Source organism: Pan paniscus, chromosome 11 (genome assembly GCF_029289425.2).
Source record: "Pan paniscus chromosome 11, NHGRI_mPanPan1-v2.0_pri, whole genome shotgun sequence".
Taxonomy (NCBI): Eukaryota; Metazoa; Chordata; class Mammalia; order Primates; family Hominidae; genus Pan; species Pan paniscus.
Window position 1 is genome coordinate 6,688,495 of NC_073260.2, and position 25,404 is coordinate 6,713,898.

Sequence of the window (25,404 nt, forward strand, 5' to 3'; positions counted from 1 at the left end):
CAGTCGCGCGACCACCTCCCGGACCGCCGCCGCCACCACCCCCAGCGCCCTCCGCGGCGGTTTTCTCCCCTCAGGCCCCGAGCGCCGCCGAGCCAAGAAGGACCCCGCCGTTGCCAGGCAACGCGGCCCTACCAGGTGGCCAAGGAACTGCCTGTCCAGAAAAAGGACAGCGAGCGGGGAGCCCCGAGGACCCCCTTTTCCCTGCCCAGGGATTGAGCTCCAGAGCCTGTTAGGGAGCTACCCAGACAGGCTTTAGTTCCTAAAGTGCTGAGGAAACGCACGGGGCGGTAAAGGGGAGGCTCGTCGGTGAGATGGCGCCGGATCTCGCTTCTCAGAGGCATTCAGAGAGCTTCCCCAGCGTGAACTCTCGGCCGAGTGTAATTTTGCCAGGCCGCGAGGGACGCAGAGAGGGGCTGCCACCAGGCGGGGGCACGCGCGGTAGTCTTGTCCCTACCCGCCCGGTGCCGCCGTCCCCGGCTCCCCTCGGGACGAGTCCGTACAGCTGGAGCCGTTCCGGACCCGGAAGGGGCGGGGGCGCAGGGTCCTCGCGCGTCCCACGTGGGGTCCCGGGCCCAGCAGTCTGCGCACCGGGCTCGCTGCTGCACCACGCGTCACCCACACAGGCCATGGCAGCCGCCGACGGTTCGCTCTTCGACAACCCCAGGACGTTCTCCAGACGTTCCCCAGCCCAGGCGAGTCGGGTGAGTTCTGACCCGGCTTCAGCTCCGTCCCCACCCGCGGCCCGGCTGTGGGCGCGCCGCGAGCTGCAGCCGTGCCTTGGAGTCGGGTTTCGAGTCATTCACGGAGTTAAGCGGGAGAAAGACACCGGGCAGCTTCGGGACAAGTTGCGCCGAAACACGTGTCTCTAACCGGAACACCACCCGCGGGGATGCGCCTGGAAGCGGGGAGTGGAGCGGTGTGGAGGGGCGGGGAGCTGGCTCCTGCGCGGAGAAAAGTAAAGGAAGGAATTAGAGGCTGTTTCCCGTGGAAGGTAGGACCTGAAGTTCCGGCGCAAGCCCCAGGCCAAAGCTTAACTTCTCTAAGCCAGTTTCCTCGACTGAGTGCGGACTAAGCTCTGATTTTTTTTTTTTTTTATCTTGCCCGCATTCCTGTCTGGGAAGAGTCATACCCTACAAACCATAAATGCTCATCAGATGGCTTTCATTTAACCCTATATATCGTGACTTACTTTCCAAACTGGCTCTGGCCTAACATTATGTGACAAAGAAGAAAGTTAAAATATTACCCCTAAACATGTTTCTTTGCCATATTTTGAAATGGCTTTGCAAAGCTGTTCTTTGTGGGGGGGGGGGGTGGACATTTGCATCTGCAAAGAATCTCTATTAACATAGCTAGATCTTTTTCTTCCAGGCCCTCTCAATCCTAAAGAGATTAAGAGTCTACCACCTTTCAAAGATCTTAATAGGAAACACTTGTCGTCTGTTGTCTCTAAGGGCAGCCACTAAAGACTTGAAAAGAACCTTGGTCTCCACAATCTTTTATCTTAACCTGAGCATTTTCTTTGTATCCATCCCAGGTGTTTAGACAAACTCAACCAACTGTCAACTAGAAAATGTTTAAATTTACCTATAGCCTGGAAGCCTCCGCTTTGAGTTGTCCCACCTTTCTGGACAAAACCAGTGTATTTCTGAAATGTATTTGATTGATGTCTCATGCCTCTCTAGAATGTATAAAACCAAGCCGCGGCCAGGCGCGTTGGCTCACGCCTGTAATCCCAGCACTTTGGGAGGCCGAGGCAGGCGGATCATGAGGTCAGGAGATCGAGACCATCCTGGCTAACAAGATGAAACCCCCGTCTCTACTAAAAATACAAAAAATTAGCTGGGCGTGGTGGTGGGCGCCTGTAGTCCCAGCTACTCGGGAGGCTGAGGCGGGAGAATGGCGTGAACCCGGGAGGCGGAGCTTGCAGTGAGCCGAGATCGCGCCATTGCACTCCAGCCTGAGCAACAGAACGAGACTCCGTCTCAAAAAAAAAAAAAAAAAAAAAAGCTGCACCCCGACCACCTTGGGCACATGTTCTCAGGACCTCTCGAGGGCTGGATCATGGGCCATGGTCACTCATACTTGGCTCAGAATAAGTCTCTTCAGATATTTTTGAGTTTAACTCTTTTGGTCGCCATGAGGAAGGTTCGTTTGTTTCAGGAATGAGGACTGGCAACTAGGAGTTTTTTTGAAGAGCTTTCAAAAATGGAACAGATTTTCATCCCCATGCAATGGAGGGGGATAGGAAAATCGGTTTCATTGATATAATCCCATAGCTAGAGAGGGGTAAGATGCCCTAGAATTAACTTAAGCAGTAACTGAAAACTGGTTTCTAGGATAGTTGATTTGTCTGTTAGAAAAGAGGACTACAGGACAGAAAGACTGATTAAAATCATAAAGTGATCATCAAACTTTAGGATTTAGATGTTTGGCAGTAAGGAGTCCAGCTAGCCAAGTGTAGCTGCATCTGGGTGGAGGGGGGAGAAGGATAGAAGAGCCACTGGGAGCATGGGATTTGGAATAGGATACACTTGGGATTCGGATGCTGCCCTTGCTGCACACTAGCTCTGTGACCTTGGAGCAAGTCACTTAATCTTTCTGATTCTCACTTTTCCTATCTATAAAATGAGAACAATAATTTCTACTCCATAGAAGACTATTGTAAGGATTCATTGAGATAATATACATGAAGACTATATATACGTTGTCTGGCCCATAGAAGCACTTAATAAATGCCAACAGTATAAAGTAGTTTTGGCTCCATTTTGGATAATAGATTGCTACATCAGGAGGTCAGTGGGGTGCTTGTGTCCTCTGCAGAGCCTGGTAACTAACACATAAGAAGCATTGAGTAAATACATATAGGCTACCTAGTTTTATGGTTATCAAAAGGGGATTAATTAATGCAGTGATGACAGGTGTCTGCGGTGGCCTTGTCTAGATCTACGTTTTTTGTTTTGTTTTGTTTTGTTTTTTTGAGATGGAGTCTTGCTCTGTCTCCCAGGCTGGAGTGCAGTGGCGCGATCTCTGCTCACTGCAAGCTCCGCCTCCTGAGTTCACGCCATTCTCCTGCCTCAGCCTCTTGAGTAGCTGGGACTACAGGTGCCCACCACCACACCCGGCTAATTTTTTTGAATTTTTAATAGAGATGGGGTTTCACTGTGTGTTAGCCTGGATGGTCTCCATCTCCCGACCTTGTGATCTGCCCACCTCGGCCTCCCAAAGTGCTGGGATTACAGGCGTGAGCCAGCCAGGCCTAGATCTACATTTTCATTGATGTCGTGAATGAGAATGATGGGTATGCTGATGAGACTTGCCAGTAGCCTGAACTTGAGATGGGTAGCTAATATACTGGATTTAGAAAGACTAACAGCTTAAATTATGCTGTATCTAACACTATGCAGAAATTTTCTCTCTAAAAATACTTTCTGGGCTGGGCGAGGTGGCTCACACCTGTAATCTCATCACTTTGGGAGGCCGAGGCAGGCAGATCACTTGAGGTCAGGAGTTGGAGACCAGCCTGGCCAACACGGTGAAACCCCATCTCTACTAAAAATACAAAAAAAAGGCTTGGCGCAGTGGCTCACGCCTGTAATCCCAGCACTTTGGGAGGCCGAGGCCGGTGGATCACGAGGTCAGGAGATCGAGACCATCCTGGCTAACACAGTGAAACCCCGTCTCTACTAAAAATACAAAACATTAGCCGGGCGTGGTGGCTGGTGGTGGGTGACTATAGTCCAAGCCACTCGGGAGGCTGAGGCAGGACAATGATGTGAACCCAGGAGGCGGAGCTTGCAGTGAGCCGAGATTGCGCCACTGCACTCCAGCCTGGGCGACAGAGCGAGACTCTGTCTCAAAAAAACAAAAACAAAAAACAAACAAACAAAAAATAGCTGGGTGTGGTGGTGGGTGCCTGTGATCCCAGCCACTCGGGAGGCTGAGGCACGAGAATCACTTGAACCCGGGAACCAGTGGAGGTTGCAGTGAGCAGAGATCACTGCACTCCAGCTGGGGTGACAGTGTGAGACTCTGTCTCAAAACAAAAGCAAAACAAAAAAAAATTTCTGATATTAATACAAATTTATTATAGAAAATTAGGAAAAAAGATTTTTAAAAACCCACTCATAATTGCCATACTCAGACAATGCTTGTTGCCATTTTGGTGTATGTCCTTTTAGAGAACAACTCAAAATTGGAATCACTACACATGATGTTTTCTTTTTTTTTTTTAACTTATCAAAAATTAAGAATTATTATAAAGCTCTATTTCTTCAGACAGTCTGGAATAAGGTGCAAAACTGTACAAATTGACCAGCAAAGGAGAAAAGAGAGCCCAGAAGCAGACCAATACAAAAATGGAAATTTTATTCATGACCGAGATGACACTGCAAATTGCTTAGGAAAAGCTGACATTTTTAATAAGTGGCACTGGAACAATTGGTTGTGTGGTTGTGTGAATTTAAAAACTGAAATTGGAACCTTATCTCGCACTATGTATAAAAAACCAAATCCATGTGGATTAAGACTATACAAGGCAAAACTATAATGTTGAGCAGAAAGAGTAAGTTTCCAGCATACACATGTTTTCTAAAGCAAAGAGGATGCAGTTAATAAAAGGGATTATAGTATTGTTGTGAGGCCTCTAGAATGTAGAATCATGATGCCTGGGGAAAGCCTGGTTCCTTCAGTGATTCTGGGACAAATTATGTCACATCTCTGCCTCCATGTTTGCATCTTAAAATGAGATGATAACAGTACCTGTGTTGATAAATGAGAGAATACATGTGAGTACTTAGTATACTCCTTGGCATATAGTAACTACTCAGTATGTTTATTAATATCAAAGCCATGGCATCTTAGACTCTCAGGTCTTGATGGGCCCTAGAGGTCATCTGCCAAAATCCCCTCATTTTACAGGTGCGGCAACAGAGACTCAAACGAATTTTTTAGTAGATTTTTAGTAGATTTTAGATTTTTAGTAGTAATTTTTAGTAGATTCAGATATGTCCTTGCTCCCTCTCTGCTCAGAGGCCACCTCACGAAGCATTCTTCGTTTTCTTGCCTCCCTCTCCTTTGCCAGAAGGAGGCCACGTTAGTCTAGCTTTTGTTGGTGCTCTCATAGCCTTTTTTATGTACCTCTTCTGTAGCACCAATGTAGAGGTTGGATTTATGCCTTTATACTTTTGTCTCCTCTGCTAGTGTGTAACTTCCTCAAGGGCTTGGCAAATCTACTTTGTATCTTCAGAACGAAGCTTCTTGACAACTGCTAAATGAATGTGTTTTGGATGCTGGGGGAGAAAAGCTAACAAGTAGTAGAACCGTATCCAGCTGGTGGAAAGGGATAATTCCATTGTGTGTTATTCATTCATCTTACAAGTATTTGTTGAGTGCTTACTCTGCCAGACAGGGGCCTATACAGGGGATACAGTGCTATGTAGGACAGACTGGCCCCTTTCTTGTGGAGCTTACAATCTAACAGGAAAGACAGACATAAAACAACGAGTTCCGTGCTATGCTTATTATTTTGTCGAATGCTATGGAGGAGAATAAGGGTGCCAGGAGAGCCAAGAACAGAGCACCTTGGCTTGACTGGGTGAAGAGAGGTCAGGAAAGGCTCTTCTGAGGAAGGAGTTGGTCAGCCTCCATCTGAAGGATGAGTACAGGGTGGCCAGCCAGAGGGCAGAGTGGAGTCCTGGATGTGGGAGTAGCATGTGCAAAGGAGGAGGAAGGAGCACAGCACATTCTAGGAACTGAAGGAAGACCCGAGTGGCAGAGAGTAAAGCTGAAGCTGGTGAGGTGGCCAGAGGTCAGATTCTAGAAGGCTTTGTTGATCATATTACAGATTTTTTTTTTTTTTTTTTTTTTTTTTTGAGCGAGGGTCTTACTCTGTCACCCAGGCTGGAGAGCAGTGGCATCATGGTGTCATCACGACTCAATCCAGCCTTGACCTCCCGGGCTCAGGTGATCCCCCCAACTTAGCCTCCAGGTAGCTGGGACTACAGACATGCAACACCATGCCCAGCTAATTTTTGTATTTTTTTGTAGAGACAGGGTTTCACCATATTGCCCAGGCTGGTCTCGAACTCCTGGCCTCAAGCAATCAGCTCACCTCAGCCTCACAAAGTGCTGGGATTACAGGCATGATCCATGGCACCTGGCAATATTACAGATTTTTTAGTTTAGCCTAAGAGCAATGGAAAACCTAATGTGTTTAACTCTGAGTACTTGCTTTTAGAGAGATGTTGACATAGGAATAAAGGGTGACCAAGATGATAAAGGATCTAAAGTTGTGTCCTGTTTGAAATATTGAGTCCAAAGAAGAAAGAGAAGAGAGTTATGTGATATATGAAGGAATGTTATGTGTTAAGAGGAAGTAAGCTTGTTCTGTGTTGCTGCAGAAAGTATACCTCAGACTATTAGGTAGATGTTCAAGGATGCAGATCTTGCATAAATGTCAGAGACAGCTTCCTGATTCCTAGAATGGGTCATGAACAGAATGGGCTGCCTCATGGGATGCAGGAGGTGTGCAGGGAGAGGCTGCCAGTCCACCTGCCCGGGACTGTCAGGAATTCCATGTATGGCGGGAGTGGCCTTTAAGAGTTTTTGTGCTCCAGGAGTCCTGGGTCTGTAAATCAGGTGAAGTCTGCACATTTCATACTGTCTTGCAAATGATTCAACAAACCTGAAACTTGATTTCATCTCTTTCTTTAATCTGAAAATTCATAAACTTGAGATTTTGTAAAAAATAAATTTGTAAGATGGAATATGTCCGTTTTTACTTTATTAATATTAGATATTTGAAGTTGTATTTAATTACTTAGGTAAAAGAATCCTTAGGGAACAAAGAACTGTTGTTATTGGTAGGTTAGTCTGAAGCTGACAGTCATGGCTAAAGAAAGCCGACATGTAAAACCAAGTCATTATTTCAAGCAAAGAGGAAAATAACATATTCTGAGAGAACCCAAAACTCCAGAATAACAAGCACTGGCTACTCAAGGGATGCTTTTATATTCATTTGTAAATCAGAAAAGAAGGCCAAAGAAAATAGAGGAATTGGATGTTCCTTCTCCTAGGGGAAGTTTGGACATCATGCATTTAAGCACATTCCTATAATGGAAATAAGAAGCAACAGGCAAGAGATCCCTAGTGCTGTGTAGCCTGTAATCGGCAATCAGGCAGAGACTCGGGGACTCAGAGACTCGAAAGGCAAGGGAGGTAGGAAGTAATTGTGGTAGAGGTGATGGATGGAGCAGCATTCTCATTTGGAATGGGAACAGGGCGTAGGAATTTTCTCCAGGCCATCTGAATCTGGAGGAGCAGCTTGAGAGGAGAGAATGAGAGAGATCCAGGCGCTAGGGTAGAATGGTAATGAATGTTTCCGCTTCCTGGGCACGGGCTGAGATGCGCATTCCCCCTCGCCCCTCTCTCCTGTGCGGTCTCCAGTGTGCTTTGTTGGTGGAGAGAAAAGATTCGTTTTCCCCCACCCCTCTTTTCTCCTTGGGTGAATGGGTTCCTAGGAATATGGATTGACACACCCTTCACAAGGTGGATTCTTGCTTCCCTTAAAACAGACTCCATTAGTTAACATTCAACTGGAAAAATGCTGCTTCTTCATCCTTACCTTATCTTGATTGATTTAACAGTTAAGAATGGCTGGTGAGGTCTGGGAGATGAGTGAGCTGAGACTTTTTTCTTTTTTCTTTTCTTTACCTTTTGGAAGAAGCTGAGTCAAAGAGTCTGATTGCAAACCCTAAACTGTTGCTTGACATATGGGGCATAATGATCTCTGCAGGGAGAGATGCAATTCTGTGGGCAGTCAGGCTTCACTCCGAGCTCTGTCTTCATGGACTAATGCATCTCTTGTTGATCTTTCCTTCTGGGAACAACGCAGCAAGCAAAGGCTACGAAAAGAAAATACCAAGCGTCCAGTGAGGCTCCCCCAGCGAAACGGAGGAACGAAACTTCATTTCTCCCAGCCAAGAAAAGTAGTGTTAAAGAAACTCAGAGGACTTTTAAGGGGAACGCACAAAAAACGTTTTCTCCAAAGAAGCATTCGGTTAGCACAAGTGATAGAAACCAGGAGGAGAGACAATGCATTAAGACTTCATCACTGTTTAAGAACAACCCTGACATTCCAGAACTCCACAGGTATGTCCAGGGGCGGATGCCCTTCAGGAAGAAAAAAATGTGTTCTGCCTTTTCTTTGTTAATATTGGCACTGATGCCTGGATTCTTGTTCATCATTTGCAGACCTGTGGTAAAGCAGGTGCAAGAAAAAGTGTTTACTTCAGCTGCTTTTCATGAGCTGGGCCTCCACCCACATTTAGTAAGTACCTTTCAGTGTTTTCTGGGTCAGTTTTTTTTTGGTGTGTTTGTCTGTTCAGAAGGTCTGTGAAATGGCAGCTCTAGGAGGAGAAATCAGAGAGTGTTTGTTTCTGCTCTAAGTTACCTGAATGAACTCAGATTGATATGATACTCTTCTAGGACAGTTCAAGGGTGCTTAGGTTACTGTTCACTGTTTTCTGGCCCCCCCTTTCCCCATCCTCTGTTTTTTTGTGTTTTTGTGTGTGTGTTTTTTTAAGTATTGAAGACTTTCCTCGACTAACGTGATTTAGGGTCAGGACATCACTTGCTAAACTTAAAACAGCTCCCTATTTACTGGATAGTTGTAGTGGTGAAGCCATTTGTGGTGGCAGATGTCACAGTGGCCATAGGAGAGGGAACTGTGCTGGCATCTTGCTGTTAAAGGACGTCCACAGTTTTAGAGAAGTAAGGGAAGAAGAGTATTTTGGTGTGTGTTCTCCAAACAAATGGACACTTTAAAGGAAAAAAAGTGGGTTCTCCAGACTCATGAGTAAGAAGAAAAAAATATATTAACTTTTAGGCAGGCTTGGTTTCCTCTGCACTTTCGGTTACAGCTTACTACCCCTTCTGTAGGGTGGGTTACCTAAACTTGTTTTCTCACCTGCGGGGTGGATCAGGGTTTCTCAGCCTTGGTGCTGTGGACATTTTGGACTAGGTCAGTCTTAGTTTTGGGGACTGTCCTGTGCACTGTAGGATGTTCAGCAGCATCCCAGGCCTCTACCCACTAGATGCCCCCCTCCCCTCCCCTGGTTATAACAAGCACAAATTTTTCCAGACTTTGCCCTGTGTCCCCAGGGAGTTAGGGCGGGTGGCAGAATCGCCCCAAGTAGAGAGCACCACCTGGGTGGAGGAACTTAATTTGATCATAGTAGTCAATGTTCTCTCAATAGTTTCTCCTTTCTTGTGTAATTTCCGTTAAATATTTTGTATCAAAATATTAATTAAAGCTTTTTCATCTCCTCTTTTAGATTTCCACAATAAATACGGTCTTAAAAATGTCTAGTATGACCAGGTAAGAACTTCAGGCTCCTCTTGATTTCTTAGGCATTACGTGGGTATAACCGGACGAAACCTGTGTGTGCAAGGCAGAGCAAATTTGTGTCTTGGCGTTGGAAGACAGTGCCAGGTTATCGACCATAAAGGGTTGTCGTCTCACTTAGCTACTCATTCTCTCCACCTGTTAAATGGAAAGTCTGGCTTTCCATCCAGTTCGGCCCTTGGCTCTGAACCGCAAGAGACGTCTCATCCAGAAGGTGGGCTGCATGAGCGCCGCTGTTTTCTGTGCTTCCCTGAAAAGAATTTGGCCAAAATATAGCATGTGACCATGTCGTTTCTTAGTAGTAAGAATTAGGGTCAACCAAAAAGACAAGAGTAAATGTTCAGTTGGATAGAATGGGATACTGAAAAAATGTTTTCAATGTTTGTTACAGGGAATGACTCCTGGAAAATAAAGAAGTAAAATAGGTGCGAGGAGATGAGCTTCCTTGTTTTGAGTATTTGTGCTTCTGTGCATTTTCATAATGATTTTTTACTTTTACTAGTAAAAATTAATAGGAATATTAAAGACCAAATTAAGGGACCTCCCCACAAGTTTTTTATCAACCAAATTTAAGTGATTTTTGTGTCTCTTTTGTTTCTTGTTTTAAAATACATGTGTAGACACACATTTCAGCACGTCCATAACCTTTCCCTGGAGAATGGACAGCTGCTGCTGGCTCTCTGAATAGTTGGCGAGCTTCCTCCTGCTATCCTGCATGGAAACCTTTCCATTATGTTTCATTGTGTTTCATATTCCTGTTAGTGAGGGCAAGAGTGTGTGATACACTTGGTGGTAACTCTGATTTGTTGTCATGCCTGTTTCTTTTTCTTTTTCTTTTTTTTTTTGAGACGGAGTTTTGCTCTTGTTGCCCAGGCTGGAGTGCAGTGGTGCGATCTTGGCTCACTACAATCTCTGCCTCCCAGGTTCAAGCGATTCTCCTGCCTCAACCTCCTGAGTAGCTGGGATTACAAGTGCGTGCCACCACTCCCAGCTAATTTTTTGTATTTTTAGTAGAGATGGGATTTCATCATGTTGGCCAGGCTGGTCAAACTCCTTACCTCAGGGGATCCACCCACCTCAGCCTCCCAAAGTGCAGGGATTACAGGTGTGAGCCACTGCAGTCGGCTACCTGTCCCATTTTTAAAAGAATTAGTTTAATAGAATGGCCAGTCTCTGGTTTGCCTCACCATTTTCAGGCTAAGTTCTAAAAATATAACTAGGGTTTGATCTTTATAATCATCAAAAGTTTCTTCACACCTTTATTTGAATGCTTTGATAGCTTCTAAGGAGGCAGTTGCCAGATGAATCCAAGTGTGGGCAGTTGCCTTTTATGTATCCTGCGTCTCTGCCAGTAACTGGGTAATATAGGTAAAGTGTGTTCTTTTTTTCGGGTGGCCCAGTGTTCAGAAGCAAAGTATTCCTGTGTTGCTGGAAGGCAGAGATGCTCTCGTGAGATCCCAGACGGGCTCAGGTTAGTCTCATTTCATCTTTGCCCTTTTTCTCAGGCTCAGGCCCATGGTCATGCACTAGGTTTTGCCATGCGGTGTCTGGGTTGGTGGTGGTGGCAGTTTTGTTTCGTTTGGGGGAAGGAGGCCATGCTTTTGATTAGAGCCCTGAATGTGTTCACATAATGAAAGGAAGGGGACAGTTGATGGTACCACGATGAGAAATGATTAGGAAGTAGTCAGGATCGGCTATAATTTCCTCAGAGCCTATTTCGGGGCTTTACCAAGGTGTGGTGGCCACAGTTGCCCATTCTCACTCTAGTGGAGAATGAATGTCTTCTTCTGGTGTTAAACACAGAGTGATTTCTGGCCTGAGCGTACACTGATCAGATGCCAGTTGTGCTCGAGGACAGAACACTGTTTCTGCCGTGTTCCAGGCCAGTCTGGACTTGCTGTTTTGACCCTCATGTGCCCTCAGTGGGCAGTCAGCTATCCTTTTCTCCCACCAGCTCGGCCACCATTCAGAAGGCTGGATACCCAAAGTTTTTGCCATCTGTTGGTTTCTCCGCAATTAGAGATTAGCTCTAGAGTACAGACTGGCTCCCAATCACATCAGCACTGCAGAGATGTAATTGACCACTGAAGCTCATCTGAGAGGGTAGGGAGGACTTCAAAGGAGGAATTTTCTGGCTCCTACAGACAGCCATCAAGTTGAGCTTCTGTGTAATTTGGGAGACATATCGTTATCTCTTGTTAGATGAATAAAGGAACTGAAGCTTCTAGTTTTTTAGAAGTACTCATTTTACAAAGCAAAATTGGGATTTGTGGCAGACAGGGGAAGTCCCTTTTCACTTCTCTTGGATGTATAATGGGCAGTTTCCCTTTCCCTAGAATTTAGTACTACTGGAAGATAGCAGAGCCTGTTTCCTTTACATCCTTTGCTTTTCTTAAACATCTGTAGGGTGTGTGATTTTAATTGCTTCTGCTTTTTTTTTGAAAGGTAAAACTCTTGCCTATTGCATCCCTGTGGTCCAGTCCCTTCAAGCAATGGAGTCAAAAATACAGGTGTGTATCAAATGTGTTTTTCTGTCATTGCTCATAGTGCATAAGCAACCATCAAACTGAAGCATAACAGAAATATTAGGACTAAAAGAATCTGTTTTCACTGAGTATTTTTTTCACCTCCTTTTAATTTATTTATTACATAAATGTGTTGTATCTAGAGACTGTGCCTAGAGTAGAATAAATACACTTCACAATTGTCATAGTAAGTGTAACAGGGAAGCTTTGTAAGATGCTCCCCGTGTGTCAGGCATGATACTTTGCATGTGTTCCCTTCTTGAATCTTTAACTGCTCTCTCCCCCACTGTGTTATAGGTATTACTGTTATCCACATTTTACAAAGAAGAACAGAGGCTTAGGAAAGTTAAATAACCAAGGCCATGCAGCAAGTAATGGAGGAACTAGATTTCTACCTCAGTTCTGTTTGGCTGCAGAGACCAAGCTCCTTACTCTTGTGTAAAGACTTACAGTGAAGGTTAATTCCTGGCTCCTGTGCTATGTAGGGGCCATGCATCTGTGTCTTCCACAGTACCTAACATGGGACCTTTTACAGAATGGTCACTCAGTAAAGGTGATCTGGTTTTGCAGCTATCCATTCATGCTTGAGTCTGTGTTGTATATAAAGCATTATATTTTAACCTTCTAAGTTCCAATGTGGTGTTTGCTTTTGACCAAGAAGGCTGAACTTCATATTTAAAACAGTGGTTTCTCATGAACAGTAAATATGAAAATAAGCAGCCATTTAGCTGAAATGTTAATATGAGGACAAATTGGGCTACCTCATTTTTGAGATTATCTAGAATTTATCTTTAGTTGTGAAACATGTTAAGTTAGTGCCTGGGTTGAGTTCCCTAGGAGGCCAGTTAACTGCTGTGATCTGTGGGCAGAGGCTTCATCTCAAACGCCAGCCCAGGATCCTACAAATACAGCCCTCGTTATTCTCAGCTGAGAGGGAGTGGTGAGACCAGAAATAGAAAGTGAGGTGAGTGCAAAAAACAGACAAAAGCTAATCGATTACTGTTTTTCTCAGTTTGGATATGCAGAATTAGCAGTATATCTAGCCTACCTGATATTTGAGTGACAATAATAGTGTTGCATTACAGTCTATAAACTAAAACAAAATATCCATGAGTTCAAACTGATACAAATAAATTATTGAATAAATAAATGAGGGAGAAGGTAGAATTCTTCTTTATGTAGAACTCTAATAAATAAATATAGAAATGATAGAAATAGAAAGTCACCATTTGGCAAATGCCACAGTAATATTGTTTCAGGCGTGAGTTATCATAGATGCTAAAATGAGTGGATGAAAGTGTTGATAATACATATGGAGAAGCTGAGAGAAGGGTGTGTGGAAATTCCTTGTATTTTTTTATGCAAAATTTTGTAAGTCTGAAATTATAAGCCTGAATTCATTCAAAATGAATAGGTTCAGAATTTTTAAAAATCAGTTAAACCCTACAAAATCATCCAGAGATGGAACCAAGTATAGCCATTAAAAAATGATACTTTTTCAATTACTATTTGTGAACTTGAGCAAATATTCTTGCTTTGTTACTTGAAAAAGGGCAGGTTACAAAATGATGTGTATAGTGTGACCCCAGTTTCATAAGTAATAGTTGTGTATGCATGCATAAAAAGGCTGGAATAATTCTTAGCAAACTGTTAACATTGGTTTTCTCTGAGTGAGGAATTTTACTTCCTAAAGGTAGCTGATTTTTTTCCCCCTATTAAGTGCTTTATGGTGAGAGAATTTGTGTAAAGTGCTTACTTAGCATTGTCCCTGGCACATAGAGAAAAATAAATGTAAATTACTACAATCATGTAGTAAAGTCTCATCCACTTACGTACTCCAGGAGAGCATCTTGCCAGTGGAGAGGTTTTTCTTTATACCAGTTGAAGAGTTTGGACTATTTGAGCTGGAATGGCTTATACAGTTCTAGCCTAACTCTCATTTCATAGATCCATGACTGGAGGATGAGAGAGATTTGATGACGTACATATCAGGGGAATGGTGTGGTGGGCAGCTGTGCTCAATCCTGGGTCTGAGGGTAACTTGAGGCAAATTGTTCATCCTCTGTGCCTCAGTGCCTTTGCTGTGGCACAGGGATGGTAGCGGTCAGTGCCTGTCTCCAAGGGCTGGGATCAGGGTTGAGCTAATGCCTGTGCAGTGTTGAGACCCGACGGGCAGTGCATGGTGACGTCATGCTTTAGCCATCGTCAGCATCGTGGTCATGTGGCTAGTTGGAGGGGCAGTGATTTGATTGGTTATATGTCATATTTTACTTGCTGCAATATTTTAAAAAATCACGAACAGGTCGGTCATTCTATTAAAGACTGGAATATTCTGTAGAAACACAGTTTTCCAAGCCTCAATTTAATTCACTTATTTCAAGTAATACTCAATATAGTCCCTTGGAGTTCATTGTAAAATGATTTGACCTGTAAAAAGCTTATCTGGAAGGCACAGCAAATTTAAGGCACCCAACAGATCCTTAAATTACTTTGGTGATGGCATGAGAACGGACTGCTTTTCTGTGTTCACACTCTTCAGTTATTTTGGCTCTGATTTTTTTTTTTTAACATCATATCCATCCTCCCTCACTTACTTGTGCCCTGTGAGGAATTGATTTTTCTTTCTTCTTCTCTATGTAGTAACACCTTTTGAAATGTCAGAATCTCCTAACGTCACACAGTGGCACGTTGCTGCTGTTGTACTAGCATATTTACCATTCCTAGCCTGCGTTCAGTGTAGTCTCACAAAGTCGATGTTGAGTACAGACAACTCTGGTTTGAATTCCAAATCCTTTTCTTCTTTTGGGTAAATGTTTCTTATGCAAAACACGAAAACCATACTTGTAATTGAATTTGCTGTTAACTCTGTGCTTAGCTTTGGCACTAACGTTGTTTTGTTCATTCATTCAGTGTCTTTGAGCACTTTGAATGTGCAAGGCACCATTGGCTTAGGGGCCTTTTTCGGATTACTTTGGTTTCTTCTGTTTTTTTTTATTAATACTTTTTAGATATAATGTACCATATATGTTTTAAAAATTTCGAAGAGTACCAAAAATATATATAGCGAAAAGTAAAGTCATCTATTCCCACTTTCCCTTAGTGGCACAGTTTGCTTCTCAAGATGCCATGGTGGTTATTACCAGTCTCTTGTATATCCTCCTGGGGAAATTCTCTGCATATCAAGCAAATATGAGGATGTGTAATTCCTCTTACCAATTTTGTGAAGTTTTTTGTTTTTCTGTTTTGCTTGGTTTGATACATGAGTGGTTGCTTTGTTATGCAGGATGTTCTGTGCCTTGCTTTGGTTCCTTTGATTGTTTTGGGCTCCTTAATTAGCACCATATTGGGCTACCTTGTTCTTTTTGATGACTGCCTAGCATTTCATTGTATGTATGTATGTACCGTGAATTACTGACTCATTCTCTTATTGGTTGGTGGAATTTATATTATGTTCAGTATTTTGCTACAAACAAGGCCACTTAAATACTCAACAGTCTGTAAAATATTCTACAACCTCTTTACACACACATATGGTCTATAGGAGAAATTTCTGTAAGTGGAATTTGCATTTTTAGTAGATAATGCCAACATTAAACTTGAAAGGGAATATGCCAGTGTGCACTCCAGCAGCAGTGTAGAAGGTCCAGTTTTCCCATGCCCTCCAATGCTCTCAGCTGCTTTATGTTTCTTCTTATTCTTCTTTTTTTTTTTTTTTTTTTTGAGACAGAGTCTCGCTCTGTTGCCCCGGTTGGAGTGGAGTGGCGTAATCTCGGCTCACTGAAACCTCCACCTCCCGGATTCAAGCAGTTCTCCTGCCTCAGGCTCCCAAGCAGCTGGGATTACAGGTGCCTACCACCACGCCCACCTAATTTTTGTAGTTTTAGTAGAGATGGGGTTTCACCATGTTGGCCAAGCTGGACTTGAACTTCTGACCTCAAGTGATCCACCCGCCTTGGCCTCCCATAGTGCTGGGATTACAGGCATGAGCCACCACATCCGGCCCTTTATTCATTTTTCTATTTGAATTTTGTTTTGTTTTGTTTGAGATGAAGTCTCGCTCTGTCGCCCAGGCTGGAGTGCAATGGCACGATCTCGGCTCACTGCAACCTCCGCCTCCTGGGTTCAAGAGATTCTCCTGTCTCAGCCTCCTGAGTAGCTGGGATTACAGGCATGCACCACCACGCCTGGCTAATTTTTTTTGTATTTCTATAGAGACAGGGTTTCACCATGTTGGCCAGGCTGATCTCTAACTCCTGACCTCAAGTAATCCACCCACCTCAGCCTCCCAAAGTGCTGAGATTACAGGCGTGAGCCACCGTGCCTGGCCAAGTTGGTCTTTTTTTAAAGATTGAATTACAGGGCTTTTTAAAATATATAAATTAAGGAAATTAGCTCTTTCTCTCAGGTGTGGCATATTTTCCCCCCAGGTTATCATTTGACTCTTGGTTTTGTTTAGGTATTATTTTTCCATTCTGAAATTTAAAATTCTTAGGTAATAAAACGTATCAGTGTTTTATTTTAAGGTTTCTGAGTTTTATGTCATCTATTAAAAGGACAATTCCAGCTTTGTTTTCCTAACTTTATTTTTTTCTCACAGGACTTTTGAATTAAACCATCTTTTTCTTGCTGATATAAAATGGCCCTTATATTATTTTCTAAATTTTGTTATCTATTTGATTCTATTCTCAACTTTATTTGCTATTATAATCTCTATTCATGTGCCAGTATCATTATTTGTCATTGCTGTAGCTTTAAATTATTTTAACATCTGATGTTTTTCATAAATGTCTTGGTTATTTTTGTACATTTATTTTTCCATATGAACTTTCAAATCAGGTTGTTTGGTTATATATGTTATTTTACATATACACATTTGTGGCATTTTTATTAGCATCACATTACGTTTATGGAGTGATTTAGAGAGAATTAGCTTATATGTACTATTGCATCTTCTTATCTGGAAATAGGGTGTATCTTTCCATTTATTCAAAATTTACTTTATGCCCCTCAGAGGTGTTTTTAAATTTTCTTCATATAGATTTTATATATTTTTTGCTAAGCTTGTATTCCTTTTATCTTTTTTGTTGCTATTAACTTTTTATATTGGAAGGCTGTTGAAATTTTTTTTTTTTTTTTTGAGACTGAGTTTTTCACTTGTTGCCCAGGCTGGAGCACAATGGTGCGATCTCAGCCCACTGCAACTTCCACCTCCTGGGTTCAAGTGATTCTCCTGCCTCAGCCTCCTGAAGAGCTGGGATTACAGGCGCCCGCCACCATGCCCAGCTAATTTTTGTATTTTTAGTAGAGACGGAGTTTCACCATGTTGGCCAGGCTGGTCTCAAACTCCTGACCTCAAGTGATCCGCCTGTCTTGGCCTCCCAAAGTGCTGGGATTACAGGCGTGAGCCACTGCACCCGGCTGGGTATTGATTTTTATATGTTAATTTTGCATTCAGCTGCTTGACAAAATTATCTTGTTTGTAATAGATTTTACATTAGTTCTCTTATGGTGTTTTTTTTTGTAAGATAAAATAACATCTGCTAACAATAATTTTGTTTCCTATTTTCTAATTTTATACATCATATTTCTTGTCTGATTGTATGGGCCAGGACCTCTAGAACAGTATTCTAGAATAATGGGGTTAGTGGGTGTATTAGTCCATTTTTACACTGCTGCTAAAAACATACCCGAGACTGGGAAGACAAAGAGGTTGAATTTGACTTACAGTTCCACATGGCTGGGGGAGGTCTCATAATCATGGCAGAGGACGAAAGGCATTTCTTACATGGCAGCAGCAGGAGAGAATGAGGAAGACGCAAAAGCAGAAACCCCTGATAAACCCATCAGATCTCGTGAGACTTATTCATTATCACGAGAATAACCGGCCCCCATGATTCAATTACCACCTCACTCGTGCCCCCCTGCCCTTCCTCCTACAACATGTGGGAATTCTGGGAGATACAATGCAAGTCGAAATTTGGGTGGGGGCACAGCCAAACCACATCAGTGGGCAACCTTATTTTGTCCCTTTCTTCATTAAGAGTGCTTCTGATGTTCTACAACCGGCCACCCCTGTGTCCTGTCCGTTTGGAGTCTGCCTTTGTTTATCCTGCTCATGGCATTTTTTTTCTGTGTGTCAACAGCGCAGTGATGGCCCCTATGCCCTGGTGCTCGTGCCAACGAGAGAGGTAAGCAGGCTCCCTTTTGGGGCAAGTTTTAAGCACATGCTTTCACTAATGTCCCGTTGAATTTAAAAGTGGTTTTACCATGTTTCTCCCTGCTGCACAAGCCACTGCACACCAGTTCCATTTGCCTGGAAACCATCCTTCTGGTTCTTGTCAAGGAGAAAAATTCAAGTAGTCTCTGAGAATCATAAGTATGGAAAAGTATTTTCCTATTGTCTAGAAACTAATGATACTATTAAATGTCTGTTTAATTGGGTTTTGAATTAAGTTGCTAAAAAAAACCCTACAGAAATGCAATTTTTTAGCAACTTTATTCAAAACCAAAAGCAGTTGGCTCTGAAAATGAACCTTTATTTTTTTTAAGAAGCTACTGCTACCAAAAATGTTACTTGTTCCTAAAAGTTAAACTTTTCAATATTTTTTTCTTTCTTGGTGGAAATCTCTTCTATCTGATCTATTTTATTTGCCTACAGAGGCAACTTCAGATTAGAGTATCTGGTTTCTATATCAAATGCTAATCACTTCCTTACAGAGAATTGATCACAGAGATGATTTGAAGTCAGCTTTTCATATAGCCTGCAGTCCCCTATCTCAGCTCAGTCCAATGAAGGAGCAGGCACAGAAGCTATTAAAATTTTTACAGCAGCAAACTTGCTACTTCTTGAGGATGCTTCATGAATACTAAATATGTGGAAACTGTATATACGTTCTTTAAGAACGGGATTCTGTATGAGGCATTTTTGAAGGTTGTTAATGGTTGTAGCCTACTTTAATTTTCACTTGCTTTGTTCTCCAATGGAGCTGTTGGTTTGCTTTTCTTTTATTGATATAAACTTGAGGAGCGACCATCTCCCAGGCTTCAGATATCCTGGCACAGTTGTAGAATACAGTCATCGCTCCTTGAGAGCGAAGTTCCCAGAGGCTACCCAGTTGCATCACTATTGTGGTTTACTCTGCGTACAGATTATATTCTTTCTCTTTCTAAGGAGAGTCAAATTCAGGTTACTTTGTTTCATTCTCTTACGTTTTTGTGCACCACAGACTTGAACTTCTCTGTGTGGCACTCTGGGAATTTGAGCCAGCAGAGGGAGCACAAAACACTATTTTTGTGTATGTCCAAGAAATAGACGTGTTGTCTTTACCCTCTTTGCCCAAACTGACAGGTTGCAGAACCAGTCTAAGAACAAGGTATATTAGATTCTGTGTATAGGATTTTTTTTCTTCTTAAATCTTAACTTGAGGTCCAAGTTTGGATCCTAATCACATTAAATTGTCTTTAAAAAAAAAAAAAAAAAAAAAAGAAGGGATCCTGTTCATCATCTATAACTTTTAAAATTTTTACAGCTAGCTCTACAAAGCTTTGACACTGTCCAGAAACTGCTTAAGGTAAGGCAAACCATGAGTTCCATTTCATCTTGCTTGCTGACTTTGAGGAAGGATTTAATATACTACAGTCTATTCTTTATTTTCAAAGAGATAAGAATTATTTCCTTTTGCCTGGATATCTCTGCTCTCTCTAGGTAGTTTATAGGTTTTTACTGATCTAAACCTACCAATTTCTAGCTTAGCTGAATTATCAGTGACTCCTGGTGCATAAAGTCCTACAATTTGTTCATCATAGTCACTAGCAAGCCACATACAGAAATTCACAGGTACAGCCTGACGGTGATCCAGTAGAAAGCAGCTTAGCTGCAAGTAGGGTTTGTTTAAGAAAGGAGAGTGAAGGCTTCAGAATCAAAACCAGCCAGCTCACCAAATTGGATCATGAATTGATCCATCCTTTCTTTTATTAGGGGTGGAGAGTAGGGAAGGGTGTTGCTTGGGTTTTATCTTAACCCCAAAAATGGCAATAGACTTACTGACATGTGTTTTCAGTTCAGGCTCTGTGGGAAAAGAAAGGCAAGCTACTTGAATGATTTAAGAAGCTCACATTTCTCTCTCACTGTGGTAGAAGCTAGTTATATACCTATAATTCAAGTTACTGCTGATAGTGAACATGGGTGTAGCAATGCCTGGGAATTGTGTCTGCACAATAACACCTTATACAATGAGAAGCACCAGTTCTCTCCCATGCCTTGTTTAAGGAAAGGGAATTTGGAATCAATGTCTGATGTTAGTAAAGGGGGCTTTGCACTGACTGTGGTCTGCTGTCTTTCTGTAGCCTTTCACCTGGATTGTGCCTGGAGTGTTAATGGGAGGAGAGAAGAGAAAATCAGAAAAGGCCAGGTAGGAAGAGGTTTGTTGGTTGTTGTTTCCTTCTTGAATGTGTCCTGCCTTCCTATTCAGTAAGGCTGGGTCCTTCTAAACCTGCTGAGAGCTTTGTCTCAGGCTCTGCTTCCTAGTCCTGGTACACAGGGACAGATTGAGTCAGTGGGGAGCGGTCACCTCTAGACGGTGCTGTTTTTTAAAATATTAAACCTACAAACAGGTTTCCTTCTGATGTTGCTAGTAACAGTGCTGTCACCTTCTTAACTCCCACCTACCCAATGCTCTATAGCATCCCTGGTTTAGTATACATCCACCTGCATGCCACTCATTTTTGTGGACATTAAGAATTTGGGGTTTTTGTTGTTTGCTTTTACAAAAACAAGATCATTCACTTATATAATGCTTTGTAACTTGCTTTTTACAACCGAATATGTTTATTCCTTTCTTTATTAGGATTTGTAATGGGTGTCAGTTGAAAATCGTTGCAACAAGTAAATCTCAAATTGTCTTCATTCTTTTGAAAACATTTTTATTGTATTATAGCTTAATAATCAGTACTCAATAATGATGCATGTAGTCTATAACTGAGGAGTAAATATGAAACCTGAAACCTCAAAGCATTGGTTAGGATTCGACTCAGCTGTGAATAACAACAATAATAACAAATAACAGTGGCACAAACAATATGCAAGTTTTATTTTTCTTTCACATTTAAGAAATCTGACAGAGCCAGTCCAAGGCTGGCCCGGTGCTCCAGTGTCGGGGACCAAGCTCTTTCTGTCTTTTTGTGCCACTGTGGAAGGATTCCATTTTTAAGATTACCTCATAGTCTGAGATAGTTGCAGGCACTCCAACCATTGCATCTAATTTCTTGGCAGCAGGTGGAGAGATGCTCATACCTGCTCCCTCTGAAGGTGCTTGTGTGATTGGCATGTTCCCTTTACCTTTTATCCCATTGCTAAAACAAACATGACTATACTTAACTGCAAGGGAAGCTTGAAACTATATCCAGCTAGGCTGGGTGCAGTGGCTCATGTCTGTAATCCTAGCGCTTAGGGAGGCCAAGGCAGGAGGATGACTTAAGACCAGGAGTTTGAGACCAGCCTAGGCAACATAGCGAGACCCCCATCTCTACAAAGAAAAAAAAAATGTGCTAAAAATTGGAAGGTTTTATTACGGTGGACTGACAGGAAAATGGTTGTCTGGGGAATGAGAAATTAGATTTATTGTATATAACCCATGGGACAAAGCTGAGCCCCGTTGAATGGAAGTTACATAAAGGGCTTAGCATAAGAAAAAAGTGTCCTAGCTATTGGAGCACATTGGCATGGGATCACTTGCTCAGATACTAGATTCCCTGGCACAGAAACCTTCGAGAACAGGCTAGACTACAATCTCTTTGGAAGGTTCTAGAGAGGATTTATGAGTCAGATAAAGAGCATTGGATTATGTAGTTATGACCCCTTTCAAAGTTAAAGTTTTATGATTTTAATGTAATTCCAGATCTTAACAATTGCATTTCACAGTACAGGGAAAGACTCAAGCACAGCTTTCTACCCAGTTTTTATGTTTTGTCATGATTTCAGGCTATGGCACGTTTGCACTGTACATGAAATGAGTCTGTCTATTTTGCCTTTTTCCTGTGTTTTCTACTGGCGTAGCCCTGTTTGATTTACTTTCTTTTATGATATATAATTTTAAACAGACTCCGCAAAGGAATAAATATCCTTATCTCAACTCCTGGACGCCTGGTGGATCATATAAAATCCACAAAGAACATTCATTTTAGTCGGCTGCGGTGGTTGGTGTTTGATGAAGCAGACAGGTGAGCCTCGTCCCAGGATGATGACAGGTAGAAGAGAAGGGCTGTTTCTGCTCTCCTTGTTGCAACTTCTGTAGCCCCTTAGACCACATTTGCTCTTCATATAATTGAAAATTTCTTTTTTTTTTTTTTTTACAATCACAGAATCTTGGATTTGGGTTTTGAAAAGGACATCACAGTGATACTTAATGCTGTAAATGCTGAATGCCAAAAACGACAGAATGTCTTGCTATCAGCGACACTCACAGAAGGTGAGTTGAAAAGAAGTGATGGGTCCTTCTTTGTTCTTAATGAAGAGGAAGGACCTAGATTTAACCTGGGTTGTTTGCTGCAGTGATTCTCAACCTCAGGGAGGTGGGGGGCAGGGAGACAGCTGTCCTTAGAAGACTGCCTTTTCAAACTCTATGTTCTACACTCCCAGCTTCCCTCTGCAAGTCATCCAAAACAGATATGTTCCCCAGGGCATGGGGAAAGGGAGAAAGGGCAGGGATGAGGACGAGAAAAGACTGGCTGCTATTGGCTTGGTGGTTTCATGAGGTTTTTGTGCACTTGCAACCCATGGAGAGCAGGGCCCTTGCACTGAAGATGATGACCTCTTATCTGAGTGCATTTTTAATGTAATCACTCTTCCTCCTATAGAGCTATTAAACTTAAAAAATATATCAATGAAGCTCTCCTCTGTCTTCCATCCATGTGAGATGGAAATTCTTAGCTCTCTTTTTTATCACTGGGAACATGAAGGCTTGGAAAAGTTGTATCACTCTACCAGATCCACCCCACACAGTGAGTCATTGACCAGCAGTGCAGCTTTCACGTTTTTGTGTCTGGTTTCCTTGATTTACTAGGCCACATTATGATGTGCATGTACCAGATGCCATGCATGTGGTCCCTCACAGTTCCCCATGTTCTAATTTTTGAGGGATGATTCATGAAAAAGGGATTCTGTGGTCAAGAAAGTTTGAGAAATGCCCCACATCCCTCCCTTGGATATTCTCAGGGCACATTAACACAATAAAGGCCCTGAGAGGGCTGCTTATAGCAAAAACGCTTTTGTGAAACCTTTGAAATCCAAGATTTGCCATAACTTACTTGACCAAAGAACCCTTTTGGGAGGTGGGGGTGGGCGCAGTATCTGTTGCTATCTTTTGGACGCTGTTCCATAGGTGAGTGTTTATAGAATGGCTATGGAAAGATACGTTGGTAGATCTCCCTGCAACACACACGTTGGCACTAGGGCGGATCAGTGCTGGGACTTGGTGATACCCATGGGGTAACATACGTAGTCCTAACATACATGGGTGGGTGCTGTATGGGGGTACGCTTTTGTGACCAGTTTCACGGTGTGTTTGTTGTCTGCTTTGCCCTTCTTACTTTTATCCAAGGTGTAACGCGGCTAGCTGATATCAGTTTGCATGATCCAGTCAGTATTTCTGTCCTGGACAAGAGCCATGACCAGTTGAACCCAAAGGACAAAGCGGTCCAGGAGGTCTGTCCTCCACCAGCTGGTGACGAGCTGGACAGCTTTGCAATACCAGAGAGTCTCAAGCAGCATGTGACTGTGGTTCCCAGCAAACTGAGGCTTGTCTGCCTAGCGGCCTTCATCCTTCAGAAATGCAAGGTGGGACTGTGGGCTAGAGCCGACTTGATTCAGGGAAGAAAGGCCTGCTTTCTTGTGTTAAGCCATTGGGAGCAATGAGTTGAGACACCAAAAATCAGAGGTTTTCCAACTTACGTCTGCATTCCGGATGCAGACTTTGATATACATCCTTTCAGTCAGGTTTTAGGATTATGGTAAAAACTCAGAGGTCAATGATAGCCATGATGTTCAGCTTGAAATGTCCTCGATACCTTTCCTGGGACTGATATTAGGAACATCACAGGTGGCAGGAACAGCTGGATGTGAGGCAGACATAGGGGCTTGTGCTCATGTTTCTCCGAGAGTCCTGGCATTTGTGTATTTATTTACTAGATTTCTGCGCTGACTCTGAGATGTGAGAAGATAGTAAGTGGAAGGGCTTAAGGGTGAAGATTTTCTGCATATGTAGGGTCTCAGCCAGGTAGTGTTGCAAGTGGCAAGCCCTGGGCGAATAAAGGGAACGGAGCTCCCACACAGCTGTGCTCCCAGGTGTGTTTATTTTTGTCAGATAAGGGAAACCTGTTTGAAATGATAGCTGTGTCGTTTTCCTCTCCTGCATTCTTTGTAGAGTGGAGTATCACTGTTCTTGTTTTTGTTTTTTTAAATAATTCAAAGATAGTCACCTTTATTTCCAAATGGGGGTCAGCATGACTGTATAGTTTAGAGAAATATTCGTTTTGGCGTCACCTAATCTTAAAATATGTCGGTTTTTCCTCCCTTTGTATCGATGTAGTTTGAGAAAGACCAGAAGATGGTTGTCTTTTTCTCAAGTTGCGAGCTGGTGGAGTTCCACTACAGCCTCTTCCTACAGACCCTGCTGAGCAGCTCAGGGGCGCCGGCATCAGGGCAGTTGCCATCTGCCTCCATGCGATTAAAATTCCTACGGCTGCATGGCGGCATGGAGCAGGAGGTAAGCACTGATCTCCCTGTGCAGCGACAGCACTGCGGCCCCACATGGAGATGGGGGCGAACCTGAGTCCGGCAAACCTGGTCTTTAGGCTCAGCAATGGCTACGACCCTTGCACACTCCACTGGGCAAGTCAAGAATGAGACGAAAATGGGTGACCCACTGAAACTAGAGGGGATCACACTGCTGGATTGATGGGGGCAAGGGGAGTCTATTGTTCCCATTTGCTTTTGCTCTGGGAGCTGGTCTCTTCCACCCGAGAGAGCTCACAGGCCCCGACTTGGCCTGAATCTACCTCAACCAGCTGTTAAGGCAACAGAGTACCACTAAGTAGCTGGCACCAGGGAAGGGTTTTGCCTTTTTAGTACCCAGTGTGTAATTAGGGCTTGATGTCTTCAAATTAAGAGCATTAATGGAGCTAAATTGTGGATCCCATATGGTACTGCTGAGCACGGCTGCTGTCATTGTCAACAAGACACAGCGCTGCACTCAGAACACTTTCGGTTGGGAGAGGGTACCGTGAACCAAAGGGGCTTCGGGTTCCCAGTTCTTTCTCGGCACGGAGTAAGATTTCTGTTCAGGAAGAAGAATACAACATTTCCCCTATTTTAGGGACTTAGCTATGTGAGTCGCATTCCTCCACTCTTAACTAGGCCGTTTGTTATGGAGTCGGGGTGGAATGTGGGAGTGAGATATACTCACTGGAATTGGGAAA

At 43.0% G+C, this 25,404-nt stretch overlaps 1 protein-coding gene across 9 annotated transcripts in view; it reads left to right on the forward strand.

The window, feature by feature from the left end:
• Positions 1 to 124: 124 nt before the first annotated feature.
• The window catches only part of DDX31 (DEAD-box helicase 31), a 133,542-nt gene continuing 108,262 nt past the window's right edge, over positions 125 to 25,404 (forward strand). For 3 of the 9 annotated variants that reach the window (XR_612487.3, XM_008975985.4, XM_034929367.2), the window contains exons 1-13: positions 312 to 701; positions 7,895 to 8,151; positions 8,254 to 8,329; positions 9,336 to 9,379; positions 10,807 to 10,877; positions 11,852 to 11,916; positions 18,075 to 18,119; positions 19,461 to 19,502; positions 20,278 to 20,342; positions 22,030 to 22,149; positions 22,291 to 22,397; positions 23,529 to 23,764; positions 24,516 to 24,692. Coding sequence is in view for 8 of the 9 variants with exons in the window: in XM_008975985.4 (XP_008974233.1) it covers positions 312 to 701; positions 7,895 to 8,151; positions 8,254 to 8,329; positions 9,336 to 9,379; positions 10,807 to 10,877; positions 11,852 to 11,916; positions 18,075 to 18,119; positions 19,461 to 19,502; positions 20,278 to 20,342; positions 22,030 to 22,149; positions 22,291 to 22,397; positions 23,529 to 23,764; positions 24,516 to 24,692 (1,695 nt within the window). In the remaining variant the exon portion in view is untranslated. Of the gene's footprint in view, positions 992 to 7,894; positions 8,152 to 8,253; positions 8,330 to 9,335; positions 9,380 to 10,806; positions 10,878 to 11,851; positions 11,917 to 12,228; positions 12,286 to 18,074; positions 18,120 to 19,460; positions 19,503 to 20,277; positions 20,343 to 22,029; positions 22,150 to 22,290; positions 22,398 to 23,528; positions 23,765 to 24,515; positions 24,693 to 25,404 lie in introns of those variants that run through there. The other 6 variants (XM_003822407.6, XM_034929366.3, XM_063593918.1 and 3 more) reach the window with 6 other exon arrangements.